Source organism: Nematostella vectensis, chromosome 5 (genome assembly GCF_932526225.1).
Source record: "Nematostella vectensis chromosome 5, jaNemVect1.1, whole genome shotgun sequence".
NCBI lineage: Eukaryota > Metazoa > Cnidaria > Anthozoa > Actiniaria > Edwardsiidae > Nematostella > Nematostella vectensis.
In genome coordinates, this window is record NC_064038.1 from 9564794 (window position 1) to 9588678 (window position 23885).

At 40.0% G+C, this 23885-nt stretch overlaps 2 protein-coding genes across 2 annotated transcripts; one reads left to right on the top strand and one right to left on the bottom strand.

Annotated features, from left to right (window-relative positions):
- LOC5508720 (E3 ubiquitin-protein ligase MARCHF4) lies at positions 1-16401 on the top strand. Its single transcript, XM_001629262.3, has 3 exons — positions 1-4752; positions 12951-13166; positions 14868-16401. The coding sequence occupies exons 1-3, from the start codon at positions 4600-4602 to the stop codon at positions 15765-15767; spliced, it is 1269 nt and encodes a 422-aa protein (XP_001629312.2). The 5' UTR covers positions 1-4599; the 3' UTR covers positions 15768-16401.
- LOC5508714 (lamin-L(I)) lies at positions 16157-23348 on the bottom strand. Its single transcript, XM_001629238.3, has 10 exons — positions 22870-23348; positions 21413-21695; positions 20906-21085; positions 20509-20634; positions 19424-19644; positions 19024-19222; positions 18436-18543; positions 17836-17955; positions 17227-17316; positions 16157-16586 (listed from the first exon to the last, which is right to left on the bottom strand). The coding sequence occupies exons 1-10, from the start codon at positions 23250-23252 to the stop codon at positions 16554-16556; spliced, it is 1743 nt and encodes a 580-aa protein (XP_001629288.1). The 5' UTR covers positions 23253-23348; the 3' UTR covers positions 16157-16553.
- Between the last annotated feature and the right edge of the window lie 537 nt (positions 23349-23885).

The following is a 23885-nucleotide window of genomic DNA, read 5'->3' on the forward strand; positions in this document are numbered from 1 at the left end:
TCTTTTCTTGACCAATCAAAAACTTCGTCGTTTATGCAAATGTATTGCGCCCACCTGTTTTTCACCGGGGAAAACATAACCATTTGCTTCTTTATATTACGCACAAACGAATGGTTAGAGCAGTTTGACAAATATTGATCGTTTATCTGTTCTAATTGAATTGTATTTTGAGACGAAACATTTTCTCAAATATTAATGTTGACTACATCAAAAATTCATATCTAGTCTATAGGAAGTTAAGGAGGTACTTAGCGCACGACTATCTCATCATAGTAGTCGACTCACTCAACGAAAAAACAGTCTTGTGATATTCTTTATTGGGAGGAAAATTGTACTGAAAGCCTGAATGGCAAACGCATTAATCATCGAGAAAGGCTAAGAGAAATGTGCCAAGCTATTTTTGATACGCATCGGAAAATTGAGTGCTTATTTTGCTACTGTGTTTTAAAGTGCGATGTGCTTTTGTCAAACGTGAATGTCTAGAGATATTATGTAAAGATCAAAGTCCGTTTTCCTTCTAATAAAATACTTAGTTGCAAAAAACCAATAACAATGATTTTATAGCCTATATTAAGAACATTACTTAGCTTGAATCTAACAAACATACCAGCGGGTTTTGACCTAAAAGACAAAGCACAAGTTAAGTAAGTGTAATGAACCATCGACTAAAAAAAACGTGCTCAATACTTAAAGAAAACGCGAAAATGAGAAGAAAAAAGCAAACACGCAAAAAATCATTGTTAAGAGAGGACTGCTTTATTTTAGGTAGCTATAAACATTTTTTTAGTGATCTGAATTTTTTCGTTTTCGTGTCTATATTGATAATGTTTTTAATTGTGGTTTTGCTCTTGTATAGCACTTTATAATATACCTGTATGGGTATATCATAATTTACGTCGAATACTCAACGGTCGAAAACTTGATTTTTTACGTTCATTTCATTAATTCATTTAATTTGACGCCAACATTTGAATGTTTAGATAATTAAGCATAAAGAAACTCAGCAACCACTAATTTTTTCGTCTTCAACAATAAGCTAAATGAACTTGAACTCTGTCTTGGTGAACAAGGAACAATCATTGATTTATATTTTAATTTTGGTATACACCAGTCTATTACTACGCTTCTAGAGATTTCGAAGAAATCTTTAGAAAACAAATAGACATAAAGAGCAAAATGCTAAACAAAAACGCAATCGGAAATAGGAACCCATTCAATAGTCCTTTTTTATTGTTCTCTCCAAGCTTCTGATTGGGTATTCAATAAGTGAGTGGTACATGTCTGCAAGCGTTGAGTCGCTTTGGGCAGGATGTAGAACACCGAAAAAAGGAAAAAAGGGGAAAATAATATTTTCCTCAACATAACGTTAAACAATCTTGAGGTTGATTTTAACGATTATCAGAGAGGAGTTGATCTTTTATCGTGTTAGTTATGTAAAGATTGTTACTGTGCGACTTCACAAACCTAGGCCAAGCAAGCAAATATCTAAAGAAAAAATAAGTCGCATGTAAAATAGTGATGTGCCAAATTCTAGCGAACTTTGACATATAATCATTTATTGCTCGATTTAAATTAATAGTAGCACATTTTCGGTGAAACGGAAGATGTTAAAATTTGTACAGGTTCTATGTTAAAATACTCGATCGTGATTGGGTTATTTGTAAGGACATTTGTTTCGGTGGGCTTGGAGTATTATCTCGGGGCAACTTATTCTATAAAGACACAAAAATATCATTATTGAAATTATCCTCTGTCAATATGGGGAATTATTCAATGTTGGGAGAATTTGTTAATGTTGGGAGAATTTCGAAGTTATCATCCCAGAAATGGGACTGACAAGCACTGTCGTGGATATACACCTATTTCAATAAAGGTTGTCAGTGCGAACAGCGAATGGCAATTGCTAAATGGCAGTTGACGACCGAAAGGTGTCTATGGGTAGTTATTATTTGTAAAAATAAAGAAGATAAATTAACTCAAGCGATGTGAGAACCATATATTAATTACATTAAATGGACAGTCGTATGTTTAATTTATATGTTTCTTAATCTGGAACAAATATTTTGGGATCCATGGGTCCTTTCGGTCGTAGAACTGCCATTTGACAATCGCCATTTTCCGTTTGCAATGACAACGTTTTTTGAAATAGGTGTATATGTAAATACTTTCAAAACATAAAAAAAAAATCTAAAATAGGAAATCTGAATGATATCGACAGAAACGATGAAACTGATCAAAGTCGAACCTTGAGACTTTTTAAGATAAGTAATTTAGTTTGCTCATAGTTCCTTGTAATGGGGGCTCTAATGGTCAGGAGATTACATAAACAACTCTCTTCTAAGTTTTCAGAGTGGTGCATTTACCAACGACGGCCATAATAATATTTAGCGCGGAGACGCCATTCAATGTGTGAGAGCAGTAATGTAACGGTCCTATTCCTTTCTCCTTGTCCCTTATCGCTTACATTACACAGGTCTTCGTCTCCTTAGCTAAAAGGGACCTTAGGATAGTACTAAAAAGGCAACGTGGTCGACGACGGACGGCAGACAACGATAAGATTGTGAATTCAATAGACACATACGTGACAATGTTTTTTTTTTCTGATATATACTACGTTTTTTATTGTAGGATAATGTCCTTAATTATTTTCATCTGTTACTGACTCTGATGTTTTGCTCATTCCATTGCAACTTGTTGGGAATTGAATTCAGGACCAAAGATCAAGAAGGAAAAGTTCAAATGGAAAAGTTCTAGAATACGCTGACAAAATTGCTATCCAGCAACAATAGTCGCTAGAAGCACGCAATGTAGGCCCTGTGACGTCACTTAACGTCATAGCCCCGCATACGTGAGATCCAGCACAAAATGATGCTTATTTTAGCCAGGGTCCCTGGGGCGTTATACAAGTGGTGAAGTGGTAGTTTTCACGCTTCTGTGAAAACAGTTTCGTTTCGCTGACGCATCGAGCCATAGCCCTTTAACGAATTCCCTGGAGTTCAGCGGCTGTAAGTCCCCCTCCCTCCTTTTAGTGTAAAAAGTAGAAAGAGACCCAAGGGCTAGTCCTCGAAACGTCAACTAAACTACTCAGGCTTTCACAGAGGCGTACAACCACGCCTACGCAGACCTTTTTCTTGCCAGCCTGTTTGTAGTCCGTCTACTCCTACCAACACAGCTGAGTGTTGAATTGTTAAAGTAAACTTTCGAAATAAGCTGACTAAAGTTGCTGTTTTCACTAAGAGTACAGCTTTATCAAAGTTAAGCTATAGATGTACAAATAATTATAGGATCGTTTGGTAGAAGAGTATCAAACAGAAAATTGTAGCCTTATTTTTTTGTTCTTGTTTTCAAAGTTGACATCTTTGAAATAAAATTATAAACAACATATCTGATTTAACCGCCCGATATTAGAACTAATTTTGCGTATCTGTACTTTTAATCAGGAAATTTTTTATCCCCACGAGCTAGATGCAGGGTCTTTCAAAGCGTTTTTTACATCTCAGCAAAATTTGCTTGCTGCATTCTTACCAATGTGGATTTGGGATTATAATTGTAGCCGGAGAAATATCTATATCGGTATTTAATGTCACCCTCAATAACGGCCTATCTATCTCTCCAAGTTGCGCTTCGCTCGCTATAACAATTCTGTGGCAATACTTTAACCCGTGCTAAAATTGGGAAAGAATTTCAATTGGGGCTTACGCCCTGTTTTCTTCTCCCGTCACATTGTTTCTTATTTTCTTTATTTTGTTAATTTCCTATCGTAAACCGTAGTATTTTTGTGTGACAAAGCCAATAAACTAAACTAAACTGAAAATGAAGAAACGACAGATGATGACACGTATTTCAATAAAGGTTGCATCCGCGAATCAATGTATCGTATCGTATCGTAAGCCGCAGTGGTTCATGGGTAACGTTTAAAGGGCTGAATCCTGGTCTTTGAACGCCGTGTAAACGTTTAGAGGTACATAAACAAGATTGCTAAAGCTTTCCAAACCTGTGTTTATTTTTATTTTCACTTATTTTTTATCATAAGTAAAGTTAATTTGATACCCATGAAGCACTGCAGGCTATGACACATAGATTCTCCAAGTGCAGCCTTATATAAAATAGGTGTAAATTTTCTACACAAAGAAAAAAAATACAAATACAAGAAAAAAAGAAAAGAAAATAAAAGAATGGCATCGATACACGAGGTTCGGTATGCCGTGAAAGCACTAGGTGCCCATGGAGAGGTAGGTCCCTGGTAAGTGTTAAACAATTGTAGCGTGTTTTACACTTGCGCAAGCGTTAACAGGTTAAGTTTCTCTGTATTTGTTGTTGTCGGTTTTGGTGGTTTGTGTTTACAAGAGCCTTGTCTCCATATACTCGCCCAGTTCCCTCTCTTGACACGTCGGGCCTGGGTCAATGAAGCGCGCGCCATACTGTGCGCGATTGTACTGACATAGTAGGAATGCGCGCGCAAGTCTCGTTGCAAGAGTGTCGTTCGCGCGCTGATAAAAACCCCACAAAAGTCGCGCGCGCTCGAATGACGTGAGGCCGTTAAAAACGGTTTTGTGTTACAGTTTAAAAAAAGTAAGCATATAAGCAATCAAAAGAAAGATGGAGAGGGATAATCACGGTGGCAATGTAGGTGATAGTCAATCACGAAGTAATGCAATTCCTATGAGATCAAGAGCAAGCACTAGAGAAGTGAAGAAATTTGAACGAGTCGCCGACTCGTCCCAAACTGGATGCTATGCGCTTGATGATAACGTGAGTAACGTATTTCTGGTCATTTCTCAATGTGATTTAGTAGACTTTTCCATAATCCCTGATGCCTGAAATGACAGTGCCAGTATTGTAATGTTATTTCATGTTACACACGTCGCAGCATCGTGTGTAAAAACATCACACAACATGGATAAACAATGCTGCCTGTTTTTTTCAACGATGTTGATGTTCGTTTGTACATGTTGTATTGATTGTACGTAGTGCTAGTAAACGCAAGCGCAAAAAAGTATCGAAGGAAATTGATTGCACGGGGAAACGAATTTCCACGACATTTGGTCCGATCGAGCCGGATAAAAGAATGGCGACTGTTGCATCGAAGAAGAAAACCAGAGCGGGACATAGAGCCTTTGTGACGAGGTTTATGGCTGAGGGGTGCGAGGAAAAGAGTGCGGTCGTAGTACTGAGACCGGCTACAGATCCTCAAGACCCTCGACGATGAAGCGCTTGAAATGATGTCCCGAGATGACGCCTTCATCGAAGAAGATGTAGAAGAAGAGACGGTGAACGCAGGAAAGATAGAAACGACCATAAGAGAAAGGATATTGGCGCTCGAGGCAGCCGAAGAGACGAGCCACCGAAACAGCGTAGCAAGTGAGATTGAGAGTGAAGCCGCCGCGAGCAGTGCGCAAGACCAAGAGGCGAGAGCCCGATTGCCTAAATTGAGGCTAAAGAACTTTGCTGGGAGTGTCGGCGAGTGGCAGGAGTTTTGGGATGGATTCAAGAGCAGTATCCATTCCAATCCTCGCCTGGCCACCGTCGATAAGTTCAATTATCTGAGAAGTCTGCTCGTGGGACCGGCGCGGAGAGCGGTGGCAGGATTCGCCCTGACGGCGGCGAATTACCAGTCGGCTATCGCTCTCCTGAAGAGGCGTTACGGCCAAACAGAAAAGATTAAGAAAGCACACATAAATGAGATGATAAAGATGCGAGGAGGAGCGAGAAAGACGCGGCTGGTCTTCGCCGATTTTACGACGCGGTGGAGACCAAGCACCGAGGGCTGCAGGCGATGGGAGTGGAGGCGGCCCAGTATGAAAGCATACTAGTGCCGGCCTTGTTAGAAAAAATCCCAGAGGCAGTGCGGCTCTGTACGGAAGCCCATGAGGGCCACTCAAGGTTTTCGTTAACAACATCTCACCTTTCGGTCACGACTTTTAACTATTTGCATCACGACAACTCACTTTGAGTGTCACGACAAAGCACTATTTGATTATCGCTTAAAACATTGCAGGTTTAGTTCACAATATCGCACTTTGTGTCTCAAAACATCGCACTTTGTGTCTTAGAAACCTCATCATTTTGGCTTTGCTTAAAACATTTCAGTATATCGTTCACGACATTCAACTTTGTGCTTCTAACATAGCACTATTTGTCTATTGCATAAAATATTTGAATTTGTGCTATATAACATGGGACTTTGTGTCTTAAAAAATCTCGCGATTTGCCGAATGCGCAAATTATTCCAGGGTTTGTCTATTGCATAAAATATTCAACTTTGTGCTTCATAACATGGTACTTCGTGTCTTAAAAAAATATCGCGGTTTGCCGAATGCGCAAATCATTTCAGGTTTTGTCTATTGCAAAAAATATTTAACTTGTGCTTTAGAAATTCATTTCACAAATTTGAAGAGAATTATCAAATAACTGGATTCTATACGAATGACCTGTGAGCTCCCTACAAAGACCAAAAACTAAACAGACTTGTGCAAAAAGTCCAATGTCGTAACGCAAAAAGTGCAATCTCGTGAAGCACAGAGTGCGTTTGCAAAAAGTGAGTTTTTTTTCTACATAGACCAGCATGCTTTGCGAATAGACTAGAAACGTAATTGCGAAATCCTGAGCTTAAATTGAGATATATAAGTAAATATAAATATTAAATCAAGATTATAAGCCATAAAGCTCAGTGAAATAAATAGCATTGTTGATAAGACAAAGTAAAAAATTCAGCATTGCGACCCATTGTGAGTCGTTGCCTAAGATATTATGGCATGCTGTAAATGATTGTCAAAAAAGTTAGATATTATTAGCATTAATGCGATGAGCCGCCTAAGTTATAAACAAAGTCAAATGCCGTGATTTATCGTTTGGAGGAGAGGCTTCCGAAGTAGAGTTATCATTGGGGCCGTAGTCCCGCAAGGCGAGCTAGAGGTACTTGCATCTGTAGAACACTGAATAAAGCTCGAGCGAGCACTCAACCAGTTCAGCCTTTGATCCCGTATCGCTAAGGCTTCTTTTTCTCGGCCTATCCTGACGTTTAGTTTTTAGTCCTTGTAGGGAGCTCACAGGTCATTCGTATAGAATCCAGTTATTTGATAATTCTCTTCAAATTTGTGAAATGAGGTTCTAAAGCACAAGTTAAATATTTTTTGCAATAGACAAAACCTGAAATGATTTGCGCATTCGGCAAATCGCGAGATTTTTTAAAACACAAAGTACCATGTTATGAAGCACAAAGTTAAATATTTAATGCACAGACAAAAACTGGAATGATTTGCGCATTCGGAAAATCGCGAGATTTTTAAGACACAAAGTTGAATATTTTATGCAATAGACAAAACCTGAAATAATTTGCGCATTCGGCAAATCGCGAGATTTTTTAAGACACAAAGTCCATGTTATAAAGCACAAAGTCAAATATTTTATGCAATAGACAAATAGTGCTATGTTATAAGCACAAAGTTGAATGTCGTGAACGATAATACTGAAATGTTTTAAGCAAAGGCAAAATGATGAGTTTTATAAGACAAAGTGCGATGTTTTGAGACACAAAGTGCGATATTGTGAACTAAACCTGCAATGTTTTAACCCATTGACTCCTGGCTTTTTTGGAGCTGAATTTGCAAAAAACAGACTGAAAACAGATACCTCCCCCCCTATTCTGAGTTTTATACAGCCTGTCAAAGTCAAACACAGCTGCACCTAGTCAGCGGTATCCAAGCTTTCCAACAGTGCTTTGCGGTCCCCACTTTTAATCCTTCGTCGTTGTGCTGAAGCCAGCACAAGTTGATGGTTGCTTGTATTTTTCATCAAAAATACAGCTATGAGCATATTAGGAGAGTGTCTCAGGACATCATGAAGTCTTTTGGGGCATAATTGAGTACTTTGCTTATGGATATTTGCAAGCAAAGGTGGATTCATGATGATTTTTTTCTTGTTTGGCTTTGCCCGGATGAGAAAATAATTTTCTAATGAATCACCACAGCTCTCCTAAATGGTGTCTTTTCTGAAACCAAATTGATCCCAAAATTGTTTACACTGCTATTCTGGGTCTGTATGACCTGGAATTGATTTGTTTGGCTTCGGGGTGAAAAGACTTCTAAAAAACCATCTGACTTTGGGGAGAGGAGTGTTGACTTGGCCCTCCCCTTGTGAATTTTCCCCTGGATCTCCCAGAATGCTTTGCAATACGTAAAGATATTTTCGTGGTTGTACAATCCTTCAAGGAATGGACATTGTGTTTTGAGGCCAAGGAAATGTACCTGGAGGATCAGAATAAAGTATCTATTTGTGTCTTGAGCTGTGTTTGCTGATCTCTCTCCCTTGTGTGTTATTTTGAGCTTTTTATTGAGAGGGTGATTCTGCTATTCTCTCCTTGTTCGATTTGAGATTTGTCAAAGAACCTGTGCTATTATTTGGCTTAAGAGTAGATGCCAACACCTTGGTTGGATGCATATCTGCAAGAGCATTTATCCCTTAGACTGATGCCTGAGTATCTTCATCTTGTTGTGTTTATTTTGAATTTATGAATTTTTTGGGTTGTGGGTACTTCCCAAAGCCGGTACAGGCCGGGTTGAGGGGTCAATGTGTTAAGCGATAATCAAATAGTGCTTTGTCGTGACACTCAAAGTGAGTTGTCGTGACGCAAATTATTCAAAGTCGTGACCGAAAGGTGAGATTTTGTTAACGAAAACCTTGAGTGGCCCTCATGGGCTTCCGTAGATAACGCAAAGACATTCAAATCCGCAGTAAAGTTTTTGAATGAATTGTACGATCAACCGGAAATTAGAGCGTATTGTGAGGAGAATCGAATCCAGTGGAGGTTCAATCTCGAGAGAGCTCCCTGGTGGGGAGGGTTCTTTGAGAGAAAGGTCGGACCGGTGAAGCGTTGTTTGAAGAAGGTGTTGGGCAATGCAAGGTTGAATTGTGACGAGATGCAGACGACTTTGGTAGAGTTGGAAGGGACTTTGAATTTGCGGCCATTGACGTATGGATATGATGAGGTCGGTGCAGAGATGCTGACACCGTCGCATTTGTTGTTCGGACGGAGATTGTTAAATTTGGCTGACGAGTTACGAGATGACGAGGACGAGGAAGTGAATGGGATGTTGAAAAGGTTCAGGTACCTAGCGAAGAAACTGAGACATTTTGAACAGGTGGTTCAAGGAATACCTGGTAGATTTGCGCGAGCAGCATAAGGTTGTGAGTAGTGGACGTAAGGTTGCAGAGGTCGGTGATGTTGTGTTGTTGTTTGATGAGACATTGAAGCGAAGTGAAATGTGCCGAGGGTGCGGGGGTAAGCAAGACTGTAGAGGGAATAGAGGTTCCTAACGAAAGGCCTAAACGCGCTACAGCGTTAGACGCGCAGTGGCGAACTCGTTCTATGATTGAATCGTAGACGAGTCAAGGGGGGAGTGTGTCGGGGATTAAGAGTTTATTAGTTTTACGTGACGCAAGATAGCGTGAGGGAAATTACGTATGTTATTATTAGGTGTTATTGTCCTATCTTATCTGGAAATTAAGTAGTGATTTAATCTTGTGAACGTGAATAGCACGATGAATCGTAGCAAGAAAGGAATGTAAACTATTTAGTAAATATCCGTTTGTGGGTAGATGAAAGGAAGCGGTGTATTATCCATTGATTGTAAGGGCGTAAAATTGGGGTATAAATAGGGAGAACATTGTATAGTTTAGTTGTTGATCGTTTTGGATTGGATTGATCGAATTGATTGTAAAACGTTGATCGTTGAGAGTTGTATTGATTGTACGTAGCATGAAGACCAGAGTGAAGTTAGTTCCTTATTCGCAGTTCCTTTTTCGTCTGTTTCCTTATTCGCTCATTTCCTTATTCAAATCCGGGGGGGTACTTACATGATACCTTTTAATTCGAGTTGAAACAGTATTTAGGCATAACAGTTTATTCAGAACATGTCCAACAGCATTTTCGTCGGGTAAATTTCGATGCTTTAACGTGCTCGCTGCTAAGCGGAGCTGTGAACATGAGACTCTATCTGCTACAAAAGGTCAAATTACGAAATGCGTGCAATCGCTTTCACAAATGAATCTAGCAAAAGAGAGGAAATCTACCTCTCATCTGATAAATGTATTTATATCTTGGGCTTTCTTTCCAAACGCATTAATATATTTAGAGGAAAAATATTCACGCTTTACGTGACTACGTACGCGTGTAGAAGGGATTTGACCTTGCTAACAAAACCACAATTTGACAGATAGTGCTTGTTGTCAATTAACACCTTGGCTACTACATAAGGCTCTGACAAAACAAATAGATTAGTGCAGTGACACGAATAGGGGACTGCTCCTTATTCAAGTTAGTTTTCGCGAATAAGGAGATGGAATCTCCCAACGTCCGATTTCGTTTTACGACTTTATCCGAATAAGGAATAGACTATGAAGAGGGTTGTCAGTGTTTTTTAAACATTTCTCGAAAAAGGAAATGGTATTTCATAACGCCTGATTTCGTTTTACCTACTTATCCGAATAAGGAATAGACTAAAGAGAGGGTTCTTTAGTACTTTCTAAACATTTCTCGAATAAGGAAATTGTATTTTATAACGCCTGGTTTCGTTTTAACTACTTATCCGATTAAGGAATAGACTAAAGAGAGGGTTCTTAGTGTTTGCTCATCATTTCTCAATAAAGGAAATGAAATTTCATAACTCCCGATTCGCTTTTACGACTCCTTTCTAAAGAGTTCCCGAAAAAGGAAATGGTATTTTATAACGCCTGATTTCGTTTTAACTACTTATCCGAATAAGGAATAAACTATGAAGAGGATTGTCAGTGTTTGCTCATCATTTCTCAATAAAGGAAAGGAAATTTCATAACTCCCGATTTCGCTTTAACTACTCCTTTCGAAAGAGTTCTCGAAAAAGGAAATGGTATTCCATAACTCCCTATCTCGTTTTAACTACTTATCCTAATAAGGAATAGACTAAAAAGAGGGTCGTTAGTGTTTATTAAACATTTCTCGAATAAGGAAATGGTATTTCATAACGCCTGATTTCGTTTTACCTACTTATCCGAATAAGCAATAGACTAAAGAAAGGGTTCTTTAGTACTTTCTAAACATTTCTCGAATAAGGAAATTGTATTTTATAACGCCTGGTTTCGTTTTAACTACTTATCCGATTAAGGAATAGACTAAAGAGAGGGTTCTTAGTGTTTGCTCATCATTTCTCAATAAAGGAAATGAAATTTCATAACTCCCGATTCGCTTTTACGACTCCTTTCTAAAGAGTTCCCGAAAAATAGAATAGATAGTTAAAAAGAAATCAGGCGTTATGAAATACCATTTCCTTATTCGAGAAATGTTTAGAAAATACTAAAGAACCCTCTCTTTAGTCTATTGCTTATTCGGATAAGTCGTAAAACGAAATCAGGCGTTATGAAATACCATTTCCTTATTCGAGAAATGTTTAGAAAATACTAAAGAACCCTCTCTTTAGTCTATTCCTTATTCGGATAAGTAGGTAAAACGAAATCAGGCGTTATGAAATACCATTTCCTTATTCGAGAAATGTTTAGAAAATATAAAAAACCCGCTTTTTAGTCTATTCCTTATTCGGATAAGTAGTTAAAACTAGATCGGGAGTTTTGGAATACCATTTCCTTTTTCGAGAACTCTTTCGAAAGGAGTAGTTAAAGCGAAATCGGGAGTTATGAAATTTCCTTTCCTTTATTGAGAAATGATGAGCAAACACTGACAATCCTCTTCATAGTTTATTCCTTATTCGGATAAGTAGTTAAAACGAAATCAGGCGTTATAAAATACCATTTCCTTATTCGAGAAATGTTTAGAAAGTACTAAAGAACCCTCTCTTTAGTCTATTCCTTAATCGGATAAGTAGTTAAAACGAAACCAGGCGTTATAAAATACAATTTCCTTATTCGAGAAATGTTTAGAAAGTACTAAAGAACCCTCTCTTTAGTCTATTCCTTATTCGGATAAGTAGGTAAAACGAAATCAGGCGTTATGAAATACCATTTCCTTTTTCGAGAAATGTTTAAAAAACACTGACAACCCTCTTCATAGTCTATTCCTTATTCGGATAAAGTCGTAAAACGAAATCGGACGTTGGGAGATTCCATCTCCTTATTCGCGAAAACTAACTTGAATAAGGAGCAGTCCCCTATTCGTGTCACTGCACTAATCTATTTGTTTTGTCAGAGCCTTATGTAGTAGCCAAGGTGTTAATTGACAACAAGCACTATCTGTCAAATTGTGGTTTTGTTAGCAAGGTCAAATCCCTTCTACACGCGTACGTAGTCACGTAAAGCGTGAATATTTTTCCTCTAAATATATTAATGCGTTTGGAAAGAAAGCCCAAGATATAAATACATTTATCAGATGAGAGGTAGATTTCCTCTCTTTTGCTAGATTCATTTGTGAAAGCGATTGCACGCATTTCGTAATTTGACCTTTTGTAGCAGATAGAGTCTCATGTTCACAGCTCCGCTTAGCAGCGAGCACGTTAAAGCATCGAAATTTACCCGACGAAAATGCTGTTGGACTTGTTCTGAATAAACTGTTATGCCTAAATACTGTTTCAACTCGAATTAAAAGGTATCATGTAAGTACCCCCCCGGATTTGAATAAGGAAATGAGCGAATAAGGAAACAGACGAAAAAGGAACTGCGAATAAGGAACTAACTTCACTCTGGTAGCATGAAGTGCTAGTAAACCCAAACGCAAAAAAGTATCGAAGGAAATTGATTGCACGGGGGAACGAATTTCCAGTACAGTACAAGGCTTCAGTACGCGCTGGACACTGACATTTCCAACATTTCGCCTAGTCCCTATCGTTCTGTTTGGATGTTAGGGGCTGGGAAGAGTCAAAACAACAAAGAGAGGGTTTCAGGGGACGACAAGTCAACCACACGAAACCACATTAAACCCCCTAAAAAAACCGAGACTAGGCTAAGATTTACAATCTGTCCAACAGGTGGATGTTGACGTTTCGTCGAGCTCGGACTCTTGTCGGATCTGTAGGGACAGCACCGCAGGCTGTGATGTCATCTCTCCCTGTCACTGCTCGGGGACCCTGGGTCGAGTCCACGTGCGGTGCCTTGAGGAGTGGCTCTCGGCGTCCAATAAAAACGAGTGTGAGATCTGCAAATACGAGTATCACCTCCAGAGAACACCGAAAACCTTCCGTCAGGTAAGCGTGGCTAAACGTGACGTCACAGAGAAAAGCCAGGCAGTCAGAGCGTGACACATGTATATCACGCGGGAAAGCGTGACTAAACGTAACGACAGGTAAGCGTGGCTAAACGTGACGTCACAGAGAAAAACCAGGAAGTCAGGGCGTGACACGTATATCACGCGGGAAAGCGTGACTAAACGTAACGACAAATAAGCGTGGCTAAACGTGACGTCACAGAGAAAAGCCAGGCAGGCAGAGTGTGACACATGTATATCACGCAGGTAAGCGTGACTAAACGTAACGACACACGATATGTCAAGGAGGCAGAGCGTGACACGTGTACATCACACGGGAAAGCGTGACTAAACGTAACGACTCACGATATGCCAAGGAGGCAGAGCGTGACACGTGCACATCACGCAGGTAAGCGTGACTAAACGTAACGACACACGATATGCCAAGGAGGCAGAGCGTGACACGTGTACATCACACGGGAAAGCATGACTAAACGTAACGACTCACGATATGTCAAGGAGGCAGAGCGTGACACGTGCACATCACGCAGGTAAGCGTGACTAAACGTAACGACTCACGATATACCTAGGAGGCAGAGCGTGACACGTGCACATCACGCAGGTAAGCGTGACTAAACGTAACGACTCACGATATCCCTAGGAGGCAGAGCGTGACACGTGCACATCACGCAGGTAAGCGTGACTAAACGTAACGACTCACGATATGCCTAGGAGGCAGAGCGTGACACGTGCACATCACGCAGGTAAGCGTGACTAAACGTAACGACTCACGATATCCCTAGGAGGCAGAGCGTGACACGTGCACATCACGCAGGTAAGCGTGACTAAACGTAACGACTCACGATATGCCTAGGAGGCAGAGCGTGACACGTGCACATCACGCAGGTAAGCGTGACTAAACGTAACGACTCACGATATGCCTAGGAGGCAGAGCGTGACACGTGCACATCACGCAGGTAAGCGTGACGAAACGTAACGACTCACGATATCCCTAGGAGGCAGAGCGTGACACGTGCACATCACGCAGGTAAGCGTGACTAAACGTAACGACTCACGATATGCCAAGGAGGCAGAGCGTGACACGTGCACATCACGCAGGTAAGCGTGACTAAACGTAACGACACACGATATGCCAAGGAGGCAGAGCGTGACACGTGTACATCACACGGGAAAGCATGACTAAACGTAACGACTCACGATATGTCAAGGAGGCAGAGCGTGACACGTGCACATCACGCAGGTAAGCGTGACTAAACGTAACGACTCACGATATCCCTAGGAGGCAGAGCGTGACACGTGCACATCACGCAGGTAAGCGTGACTAAACGTAACGACTCACGATATGCCAAGGAGGCAGAGCATGACACGTGCACATCACGCAGGTAAGCGTGACTAAACGTAACGACTCACGATATGCCAAGGAGGCAGAGCGTGACACATGCATAGGGTTCGAACCTGGCGCTTGGCACTAGGCTACCCGTGCGGTATTTTTTGCACATGCGCACACACCGCTTACGTCTTCGTCCCCTCGATGCATATTTTCTCAATGTGAAAGAGACATTTTTTATGCACGCATTTCTTCTGTTAGTTCTGGGGCAATTTTGTCTCCTCGACTGTGAAATAAAAGCGCGGTGATGTTGTCTTACTAATGAACTGTGAAATCTGATTACTTTTCGTCTAGTGGCTGAAGAATCCCCGTTCGCGCACAGAAAGACGCTACATCATCGGTGACTGCGCATGCTTCATCATCCTCACACCGCTGGTCATAGCAGCTACCTCACTGTGTGCGCAGGGCTCTTTTTATTACTTCTCCTTCGGCCAAAGCTGGATAGCGGCTGGTCTCATGGTGCTATGCTCGTTTCTGTGGTTCGTGTACTGCTTTTGGGTGACTATAACATTTCGATTCCACCGTAAGACCTGGCGGCAGTGGCGAGCAAGGAACCAAACCGTAAGGCTGCTGCAGCACAACAGGCGTGGCTTGGATGAGGCACCGCGGGCGCGGCTTCTGAGTGGAAGTATCGGAATGGGCATGGTACCCGGAGCGCGGAACGACCAAAGACGAGGGACTCTTTGTACAAATGGAAGCGTTGGAATAGAACTCTGCCCTCACGACGGAATGCGAATTTCAAGCGGAAGCGTTGGAACGCGAAATTCTTGTCGTTCTGTCAGTGGAAGTTTCGGAATGGACCCTGGAATGTTGCAATCAGTTATTGTTAGCCGAAACACCGGAATGGACTATGGAATGCAGCGATCAGTAGTTGTAAGTGGAAATGCTGGAATGGATTCCAGTAAGTTTATACTTCCGTTAAGTGAGGCAAATGAGAACAGCGGAATCGAGTTTGTGTTAATGCGGAGATTTACGCGCCGGAATGATGACGTAGAAGCTGGAGTGAGCGGGATTCAAGATTTGGATACCCGAAGAAACATCGAACGACTGGAATGGACTGAGAACTCGGTATTTGACGAAGGACAATCCGACACAGTTTCAAGTCCACAGGTCACCGAGATAATGACCGAAAGTGCTGGCATTGACGAGACTGGATCGTCGACCGAGGAATACATCCAAGAGACCTTTGTTTAGTGGAATTAGTTGTAAAGAGAACGGGGAACATTGACAATGAAAAAATATCTTAGGAGCGAGTGGGTATTTTGGCATTTATGTCGGGGACATATATTGGTGAAAATCGCGAAAGAAAAACGTGTTTGCAGGGAAAGTGACATATTGTTGTTTTCATTTTTACCACAACATGACCGGTATATTGAAACAAAGCCAACACACTGTCTTTTAGCGGCAGTTGAATTTCCTTTTAAAAAAGCCAGTCCCACAGTAATAGCCCACTATTACTGTCAGCCCACTGTACAGTCCCAGACTGACTGTACATTGTCTCTCGAGCCATTATCGAGTATCGCCACATGTCCTCACCAAAGAGATCGGTAGAACCTTTAACAGAATAAGATATATCGCGGTAGTTCAGAGTACAAATTTATTTAATTATCTAATCCTTTGATGTTAAAAAAGTTTTGCAGCTCTATCAAAAATTTCGTGTGGTCTAATACACACACGAGATATGTTTGTACGATGAATGCTACTGTCTTGATTGTTTCTCAGAAACAATGTTTCTTAGAACTGGACAAGTTAAAATGTCAGATAGTGAATAAATCAAAGTAATTATTTATCGTTTTTCTCGATAATGACAAAAAAAAAATAACAAGAACTTATTTTACTGAAATTTCGTTTAAAAAATACCTTAAAAAGGCTTATGTCGTTTTATACAAGTCCTTAAAGTATGAAATACCCATTGGTTTTCACTAGGCTATTTTTATAGTAAGCCCCATCTGCTTTACAAAAATCGCAACTGACAGTCGCCTACATTACAGCGCATCCTTTCGCGACTTCTCCCTAAAAAGAAACCAAAAAGCTGCTATTAGTATGGAAGATCGATGCACCGGTTTGGAAGTTCTTTCACAGAGGAAAGTACCATAGGGTCTTGACACTGAGAATGGTACCACGCAGCCAGCGTCCTCAGTGGTTCCATGTGTGTTAGTCTGTAAGTACTTTCACTGTGAATGGTACCACAGGGCCAGCGTCCTCAGTGGTTCCATGTGTGTTGGTCTGTAAGTATTGTCACTGAGAATGGTACCACGCAGCCAGCGTCCTCAGTGGTTCCATGTGTGTTGGTCTGTAAGTATTGTCACTGAGAATGGTACAACAGGGCCAGCGTCCTCAGTGGTTCTATGTGTGTTAGTCTGTAAGTACTGTAATGTCACTGAGAATGGTACCACATGGCCAGTGTCCTCAGTGGTTCTATGTGTGTTGGTCTGTAAGTCATGTCACAGAGAATGGTACCACAGGGCCATTGTTCTCAGTGGTTCTATGTGTGTTAGTCTGTAAGTACTGTCACGGAGGATGGTACCACAGGGCCATTGTTCTCAGTGGTTAGGGATATCTAATCTATATAACGTAAGCATATTTCCACAAAAACCTGAGCATCCTACAGCCATATGCAGTAAGATTGGCATACATAATTGTCATGACTCACATCTCTTCGTCCACGTCCACGACGGCCACTATCTATGACATCAGTGCTATAGTGCTGGAAAACTTTCTCTTCAAGAAGTGTGGCCATTTCCTAAAAAAAAGAGGTTTTTAGAGGTTTTATATCTACAGATTGGTTTTTTATCTTTTATCAGGGATGGTCCATATTTTTTATCAACTGTTTTTATGTGACATGACTTTTATTCTGATCATTAATTCTCTGAACAAATTTCATTTAATAAATACAATTAGATATGAATCTACTATAAATAATTATATTACAGCTGTAGCTTGGACTTGCATGTGGAAAATCTCTCAGGGTTGCTTTGAAAGTGTAGCAGTTTCTTGAGATACTGTTTGTACTGTTATACTGTGAAAACCCATTTCTGAATAAGGATGAAGCAACAAGATTCTTGACCTTTGCATTTAAAGAGGTCAATAAAATTTGAACATGCCCTCTATATAATATATGAGATTTGAGGTATGCTACTTAGAATGAAAATACATTGTCACAAGATGGGGTCTTAAGCCCATATGCAGATTCCATCAATCTTTGATGCATGGACTCCCATTCCTGTTTCTCGTCTGCAAACTGACAGAGACAGACACACACCTCTCCGCCTGCATTCACCAGAGCAGTCCGTGCCTCGTTACCACTACCCCAGGATGGCAGCTGCTTGAATACCAGATCGCTGGGAGGCTTGTGGGTTCCACCACCTTGTGCCGACCATACCTTGAGAAACATTAAAATTTAATAATTTGTCAGAAAGGACTCTTGCATTTTTGTTTTAACTTTTTTCTGTTATAATGGATTTGCTGGTTCTGCCCCCAAGTCATTTTCCCCAGTTTTCTTGTTTTTTTTCCCCTCAAAAAACACACAAAAGAAAATTCCAACCATAACTTATTGTCTCCTGGTTATATTTTAGCAAAGTTTTGTAGATGAAAACCTTCTCTTTCTTTCTTTTGTACACTGTAATCAGTCAAGTATTTTCCTTTGTATGGAGTTTTTACAGTACTGACACTAGGCAACCATCCTCAATCCTTAGTTACCAATAACATGACGATTGCCTGATTACTTTCATCATAATACAATACTCCAATAATTCATCAAGGCAGCATCGTTTACATATGACTTATTCAGGGCAGACTGAAACATGTCTAAATAGTTTATTAGACCTTTTAATTGTTGTAATTGCAAAAACAAAGTACTCACCGTAACATGGCTTTGAGATTTGAGAACATATTTTGGAGTGAACTTGTAGACACTTGGGTCCTCTGTCCCAACTTGCCTCTGAATTGTCCAACCTCCCAAAGCCTCATCCTATAACAATCACCCAATAACCATAAAAAGTTATCACACAAAAGTTATGCATTAGCTTTTAATGACACTGGTGGGTGGTGGTGCTGGTGATATGCTGGTAGTGGTTTTCCTGAGATAACCACCAAGATGTTGTTGGTGGTAATTATCCCCATGATTTTAGTGCTTATAATTTGAGTAGTGGTTAAGTCGGTGCTTGTGTTGGTAATGTTGAGATTTAGTGTGTTGACAGTGGTAATCATGTTAGTAGTGGTGATTATGATGATGGTTGTAGTGATAAATTTGGTAAGTTCATATGTAGTTTAAGGGCAATAAAGATGTCATTGAGATAACAGAGATAATTAGTGGATGGTAATGTCCATGATTACAAAAGTCACTGTTGTCATAATACAGTAGAATACAGTATCTATCAGTGATGGCAATGGCCATGATAAATAAAATTCACATGCTCAGATTATCGAGATGGCAAAGTACAGTATCTACCTTCTCTCCACTGTTGTAGATCTTTATATATTTTCCATCTGGGTCAGCCTCTGTAAATTGAATGGCCCCCTCGGCAGTGGTTGTTGTGGTCATAGTGGACTCTGTCTCCTCTGTCCGTGCCCTTTTATTACCACGCCTTGTTTGACTGACCGAAGAGGATCCCCCTAGTACTGGTGAAGCTGGTGGGGTAATCTCAAGCCTAAAAAGTACAATTTTATCAGTGAATAGAACCATCTCAATGATTTTTTTTTAATTAGAGATTAGATTACAGATCAGATGGAACAAAGATTTTAAAAGGAGTTTGAAGGTAGGTATTGCACCATCAGTTTACCTGATGGTGCTTGTATGTATGTATGTATGTATTTTTCCTGGTGGTGCTTTAATGTAGTATGTATTTAACCTGGTCTCTTCACTCTCTAGGAGTTTCCTGTATGCGGTGATTTCCATATCTAAGGCCACCTTGACACCCATCAAGTCTTCATAGTCACGCAGGGCATCATCAATGCTTGTACGCAGCTCTGCAATCTCGTTTTCTCTTAGTAAGATTTCATTGTCATGTTTCTCCTTGTCTTGGGCACGGAGACCTTGGAGATCAGATACACGAGAAACAAGTGCATTGTTCTGGAGAAAAATAATTGTGTAGATATTAGAACAATATGTGCGCTCATGAGTCTTGGTGCTATTTTATCTGAATTGACACATGACTATGTGCTACAATAAACCATGAAAAGACTTAAATTTATGCACAGTTGGACATTTACAGGAAAGCAAGTTACATCTTTACTTATTATCGTGACTCTGGGGCCAACAATTGTATTGTATTGCTTTTTTTTGTATCATTTAGAAAAAAAAATGGATCATAATGTATACAGTGGAAACTGGATTTTATGATACTGGATTTTACGATACTGAATTTTACAAAACAAATCTGTTCTTCTGAGCACATTTTTAATCTCAATACAATGATATAACTGATTCTGTCTATCAATATAGAGAGAAAAATCAATGACACTTGACACGTACAGTACAGTTAATCAATTTCTGGACTTGGCAGATCTTTTTAAATACAGATTACAGTCTTACAAAGACAAACTGAACAGTTCAGTTACAATATTAATATTTTGTAAAAGTTGATTACTAACCCGACATCACTACAACAACATTTTCAATGCTTTTTCCTTTATATTGTAAAATTGAGGACTGCTTTGCAACAATACCTCAATTTTACAATACATTTTCTTTCTCCCGAGGCATATTGTAAAATCAAGGTTTCACTCTATTATGATTTAGCATTAGAATGGAGCCATTGGATTAAATTTTACAGAGATTCAAGTGGATTAGGTTCATTTTAGAAATGTGGTTCTTATTTGACATTTTAGTGCCCTTAAAAGATTTGTCACACAAGTTCGCTCTGGTATCTTCATTACCAAGGGCAAAATAATAACAATTATAAAGACAAGGAACTGACTCCAAGAAACTACCTACCTTAGCCTCCAACTGGTGCACTTGTGAGCTTAGTTCATCTACAGACTTTGAGAGGTTTCTGTTTTCTTCTCTGAGTTTGGCCAAGGCCTCACTGTCTCTCTCACGCTGAATTCGAAGTTCCTCAAACTATAAAGACAAATCGGAAAGTTATGTATAGTGCATTTAAAATAACCTGTGTTTAAATGTATGGAAAAGTCTGTTTTGTAAGTTATGCTAACAAATTACTGTACTGTATGCTGAAAGCCATGCAGAATTTTGATTGAAAAAGCTTCATTTAACAAAACTAATAACACTAGTAATTTTGATTTGTCTCTTTACAGGAGACTCAAGTGGGGTGTCAACAAACCGCAAACTCATTCCTTCTGTGGCACATTTAACAAAACAAAGCTTAGCATACCTTGGACGAGTACAGCAGTTCTGTCTCCTCCTTGAAGGACCTGGCGTCACTGTCATAGTCTTCTCTTAGCTCTTGGAGCTTCTCTGCCATCAAGCCCTCGTACTTATCCTTGTAGTCCGTCTCCACGACGACACGCTTAGTCTCCACTGTCTTGAGCTGGGAACGGATGTCGGAAAGTTCCTAAAGACAGAACATTAGATTAGTCCAAACATACAAGATATGTGAGTGGCAGCTCAATAATGCTTGGTTAACTTCACCATGGCTTGATTTTAACAATCTTAGCTTATTTACCCAAGTTCAAAGAGAAATATCAAATTCAGAAGAAACACAAAAGCTTCTCTTGAAAACCAGGTAGTGCTTCTCCAAATCTCTAGGTTAAGTGGGTAAGTACAAAAATCAATATCTCATTTACACGCTCTAATAAGCTGGTGAAAGTGGATTTTTTTAATGATTCGAATTGGGTTTGAGCATAAAATGGCAACATGATTGCCCCTCATTGACACAAACCTTGTCATACATCTGTTTCTTAAAGTTTTGTTCTTCTTGGAGAGACTGACATCTGTTCTCCAAGTCTACACGCGTCAAGGTCTCCTGCTCAAGTGCATACTTAGCAGCCTTCAATGCATCTTTCAGCTCTTCGCACTCTCCTTGTAACTCCCGTAACACACTCTCCAGATTCAAGGCTTCCTGGTTCCGCCTGGTCAGTTGGTTTTCCTTGTCATGAAGAAGCTTCCGGACGTCATTCAGCTCCTTTTCAGCTTTCTTCCTTGCAGCAGCCTCTTTATCGAACCTGAAAACGTATTGTGGAACATATGGTTTCATTTTTGCAGCAGTAACAGTCTACCGTGAGATCCATAGATGCAAAAACCCATGGCATATATTCATACAATATTTCCAGGAGGGTAGAAGCATAGAGTACAATAGACAAAACTCTTTTTTTATAAAATGGCAGATATCCTATCATATAATACCATTGCTCTTGCCAAATTGCTACTGACTAAAGGAAAATATGTAGAATTTATTTGATTATTCTACTTATCATCTTATCATTCTTGACATTTTGAAATGTTTTATACTAGGTGTACAGCAAAAGAAAAAATGCAACTTAAAAAAGATAAATAGGAACTAAGCCACAACTAAGCTTTGCAGACGATTAAAGAAAAGCATTTGATTTGCCATGATACAGATGAAACTTAGTTAAAGAAATAGGACATGTCATGTCTGATCAAATTTGACATAAACTGGATAGATGTCCATTCATTTAACAATTTACATAACCAAAAAAAATAAGTATTCGTGAAAGAGTGTATATTGCTGCATACCACCAGAAATAAGTCACCATAAAAACTGAAATTCCAAGCATAAAATAACTATTAATGTATATACTGATGTACGATCATCTTTACAAGATTAAAGTTATAACGAGTAGATATGTTTATTATTAGACAAACAATATATTGACAATATAAAAACCCTAGCCACCACCTGTGAAGGTATCCAAAATATATTTATTAACTTCCAAACATTTAGTGAGCACTGCAAATGTATACTTAAAATGCGATGCAAACATCGAGTAACTTTTTCATTTACTTAATAAGTACTTATGTGTAAATGTTTCAGCTGCTTTCGCGCTTGGATGCCCTAACCGAAATGAAGCGTATATTTTTTTTATTGCAGTGTTCAGAACACGTGCAAGCAAACCAGATGATCGAAAACTTGTAAAACTTTAGAACACAATCGTCTGCCGTATGTGAACACGTGAGAAACATACAAGTATAATTTCGAACACATGATCGCTCTACTCATCTCACCATCTCTTGGGGTCTTTCTCCAGACAATGAGCCGATGGCAAGCTAATTAACACATCTTCCTACTTCTTCATCTTAGATAGATAATCTTAAACTGGAATGCCTTGGTTAAATAACGCTATGCGAATACGACTGATATGAATCGTATGTACTTACTTATTTTTAAATTCTTGAGCGTCGTTTGAGTTTTTACTGCTCTCAATCTGTTGTTTAGCCTTCTCTTTGGCCGTTTCATCAAGCAGTCTTCTTGCGTCGGCTAGCTCTGTCTCATATAAGCTTTTCATGGAATCAACCTCTCTTTCTACCGTCTTTCTCGATACAGTTACTTCAGACCTCAGTTTGCTATTTTCTTGTTCGAGGTTTTTTACGCGATCAATGTATGTAGCCAGTCGATCGTTCAGATGTTGTAGTTCGGCTTTCTCCTGAGCTCGAGTGAATTTCGCCGAACCCGGCGGTGAACTGCCCATAATTCGAGAAGAAGAAACCGGAGTCTTTGGAGTGGAAGATGAGCTAGCAGGACTTTTGGTCGCTGTTGCCATTTTAGCCGAATTAAAGCTCTTCTTCCTAAAAAATAGCTTCACTTCACGGCTTTCAAATGCAAAGAACTCAGTTTTGGCGGTTCTTTTACGGCACGTGGTTGGTTTCAGCCAATCAGGTTTTGTGTACTATCTGGGTTATATTCTAATGCAAATTTTGATTGGTTTGTTTGATGACTGGGCTGATGCGTGACTAGAGGGAAAGGCGTGAACATTTGTATTGCTTGCGATCCACTGAACTCGCTACCTCAACAAGTACAGATGCGAACGGGTGGTCCCCGCGCGTGTTAACAACAACCAGGCGAGTAAAGCATAAAACCACAGCCCCACCAACAAACAATGCCCAGTGGTTAAATACAGGAAATCCGGAGGCATGTTTACATAGTGCATAGTAAAATTTGAATGCTTCTGGTTTATGTTGTAATAGTGAGTTATGTTGGCACCCCGAGTGGGGGTTTCTTCCCATGTCGACCTGATAGAGATGCTCGTCGTAGGGGTCAAAATTGGGCCTAAGGTATTTTTATTCTGGCTATGCACCTGTAAATGGGGAACCTCACATTGATATGAAGGGGATTATTGGCAACACTTAGCCCCCCCCCCAGGGCCGTAGCAAGGGGTGGGGCACTAGGGGCATGT

Coding starts and splice junctions, on each gene's coding strand:
- LOC5508720 (XM_001629262.3), top strand. CDS start 4,600: ATGGAGAGGGATAATCACGGTGGCAATGTAGGTGATAGTCAATCACGA. Junction 4,753..12,950: donor GCTATGCGCTTGATGATAAC/GTGAGTAACGTA, acceptor TCTGTCCAACAG/GTGGATGTTGACGTTTCGTC. Junction 13,167..14,867: donor CACCGAAAACCTTCCGTCAG/GTAAGCGTGGCT, acceptor CTTTTCGTCTAG/TGGCTGAAGAATCCCCGTTC.
- LOC5508714 (XM_001629238.3), bottom strand. CDS start 23,252: ATGGCAACAGCGACCAAAAGTCCTGCTAGCTCATCTTCCACTCCAAAG. Junction 20,635..20,905: donor AACTGCTGTACTCGTCCAAG/GTATGCTAAGCT, acceptor TTGTCTTTATAG/TTTGAGGAACTTCGAATTCA. Junction 18,544..19,023: donor TCTACAACAGTGGAGAGAAG/GTAGATACTGTA, acceptor TGATTGTTATAG/GATGAGGCTTTGGGAGGTTG.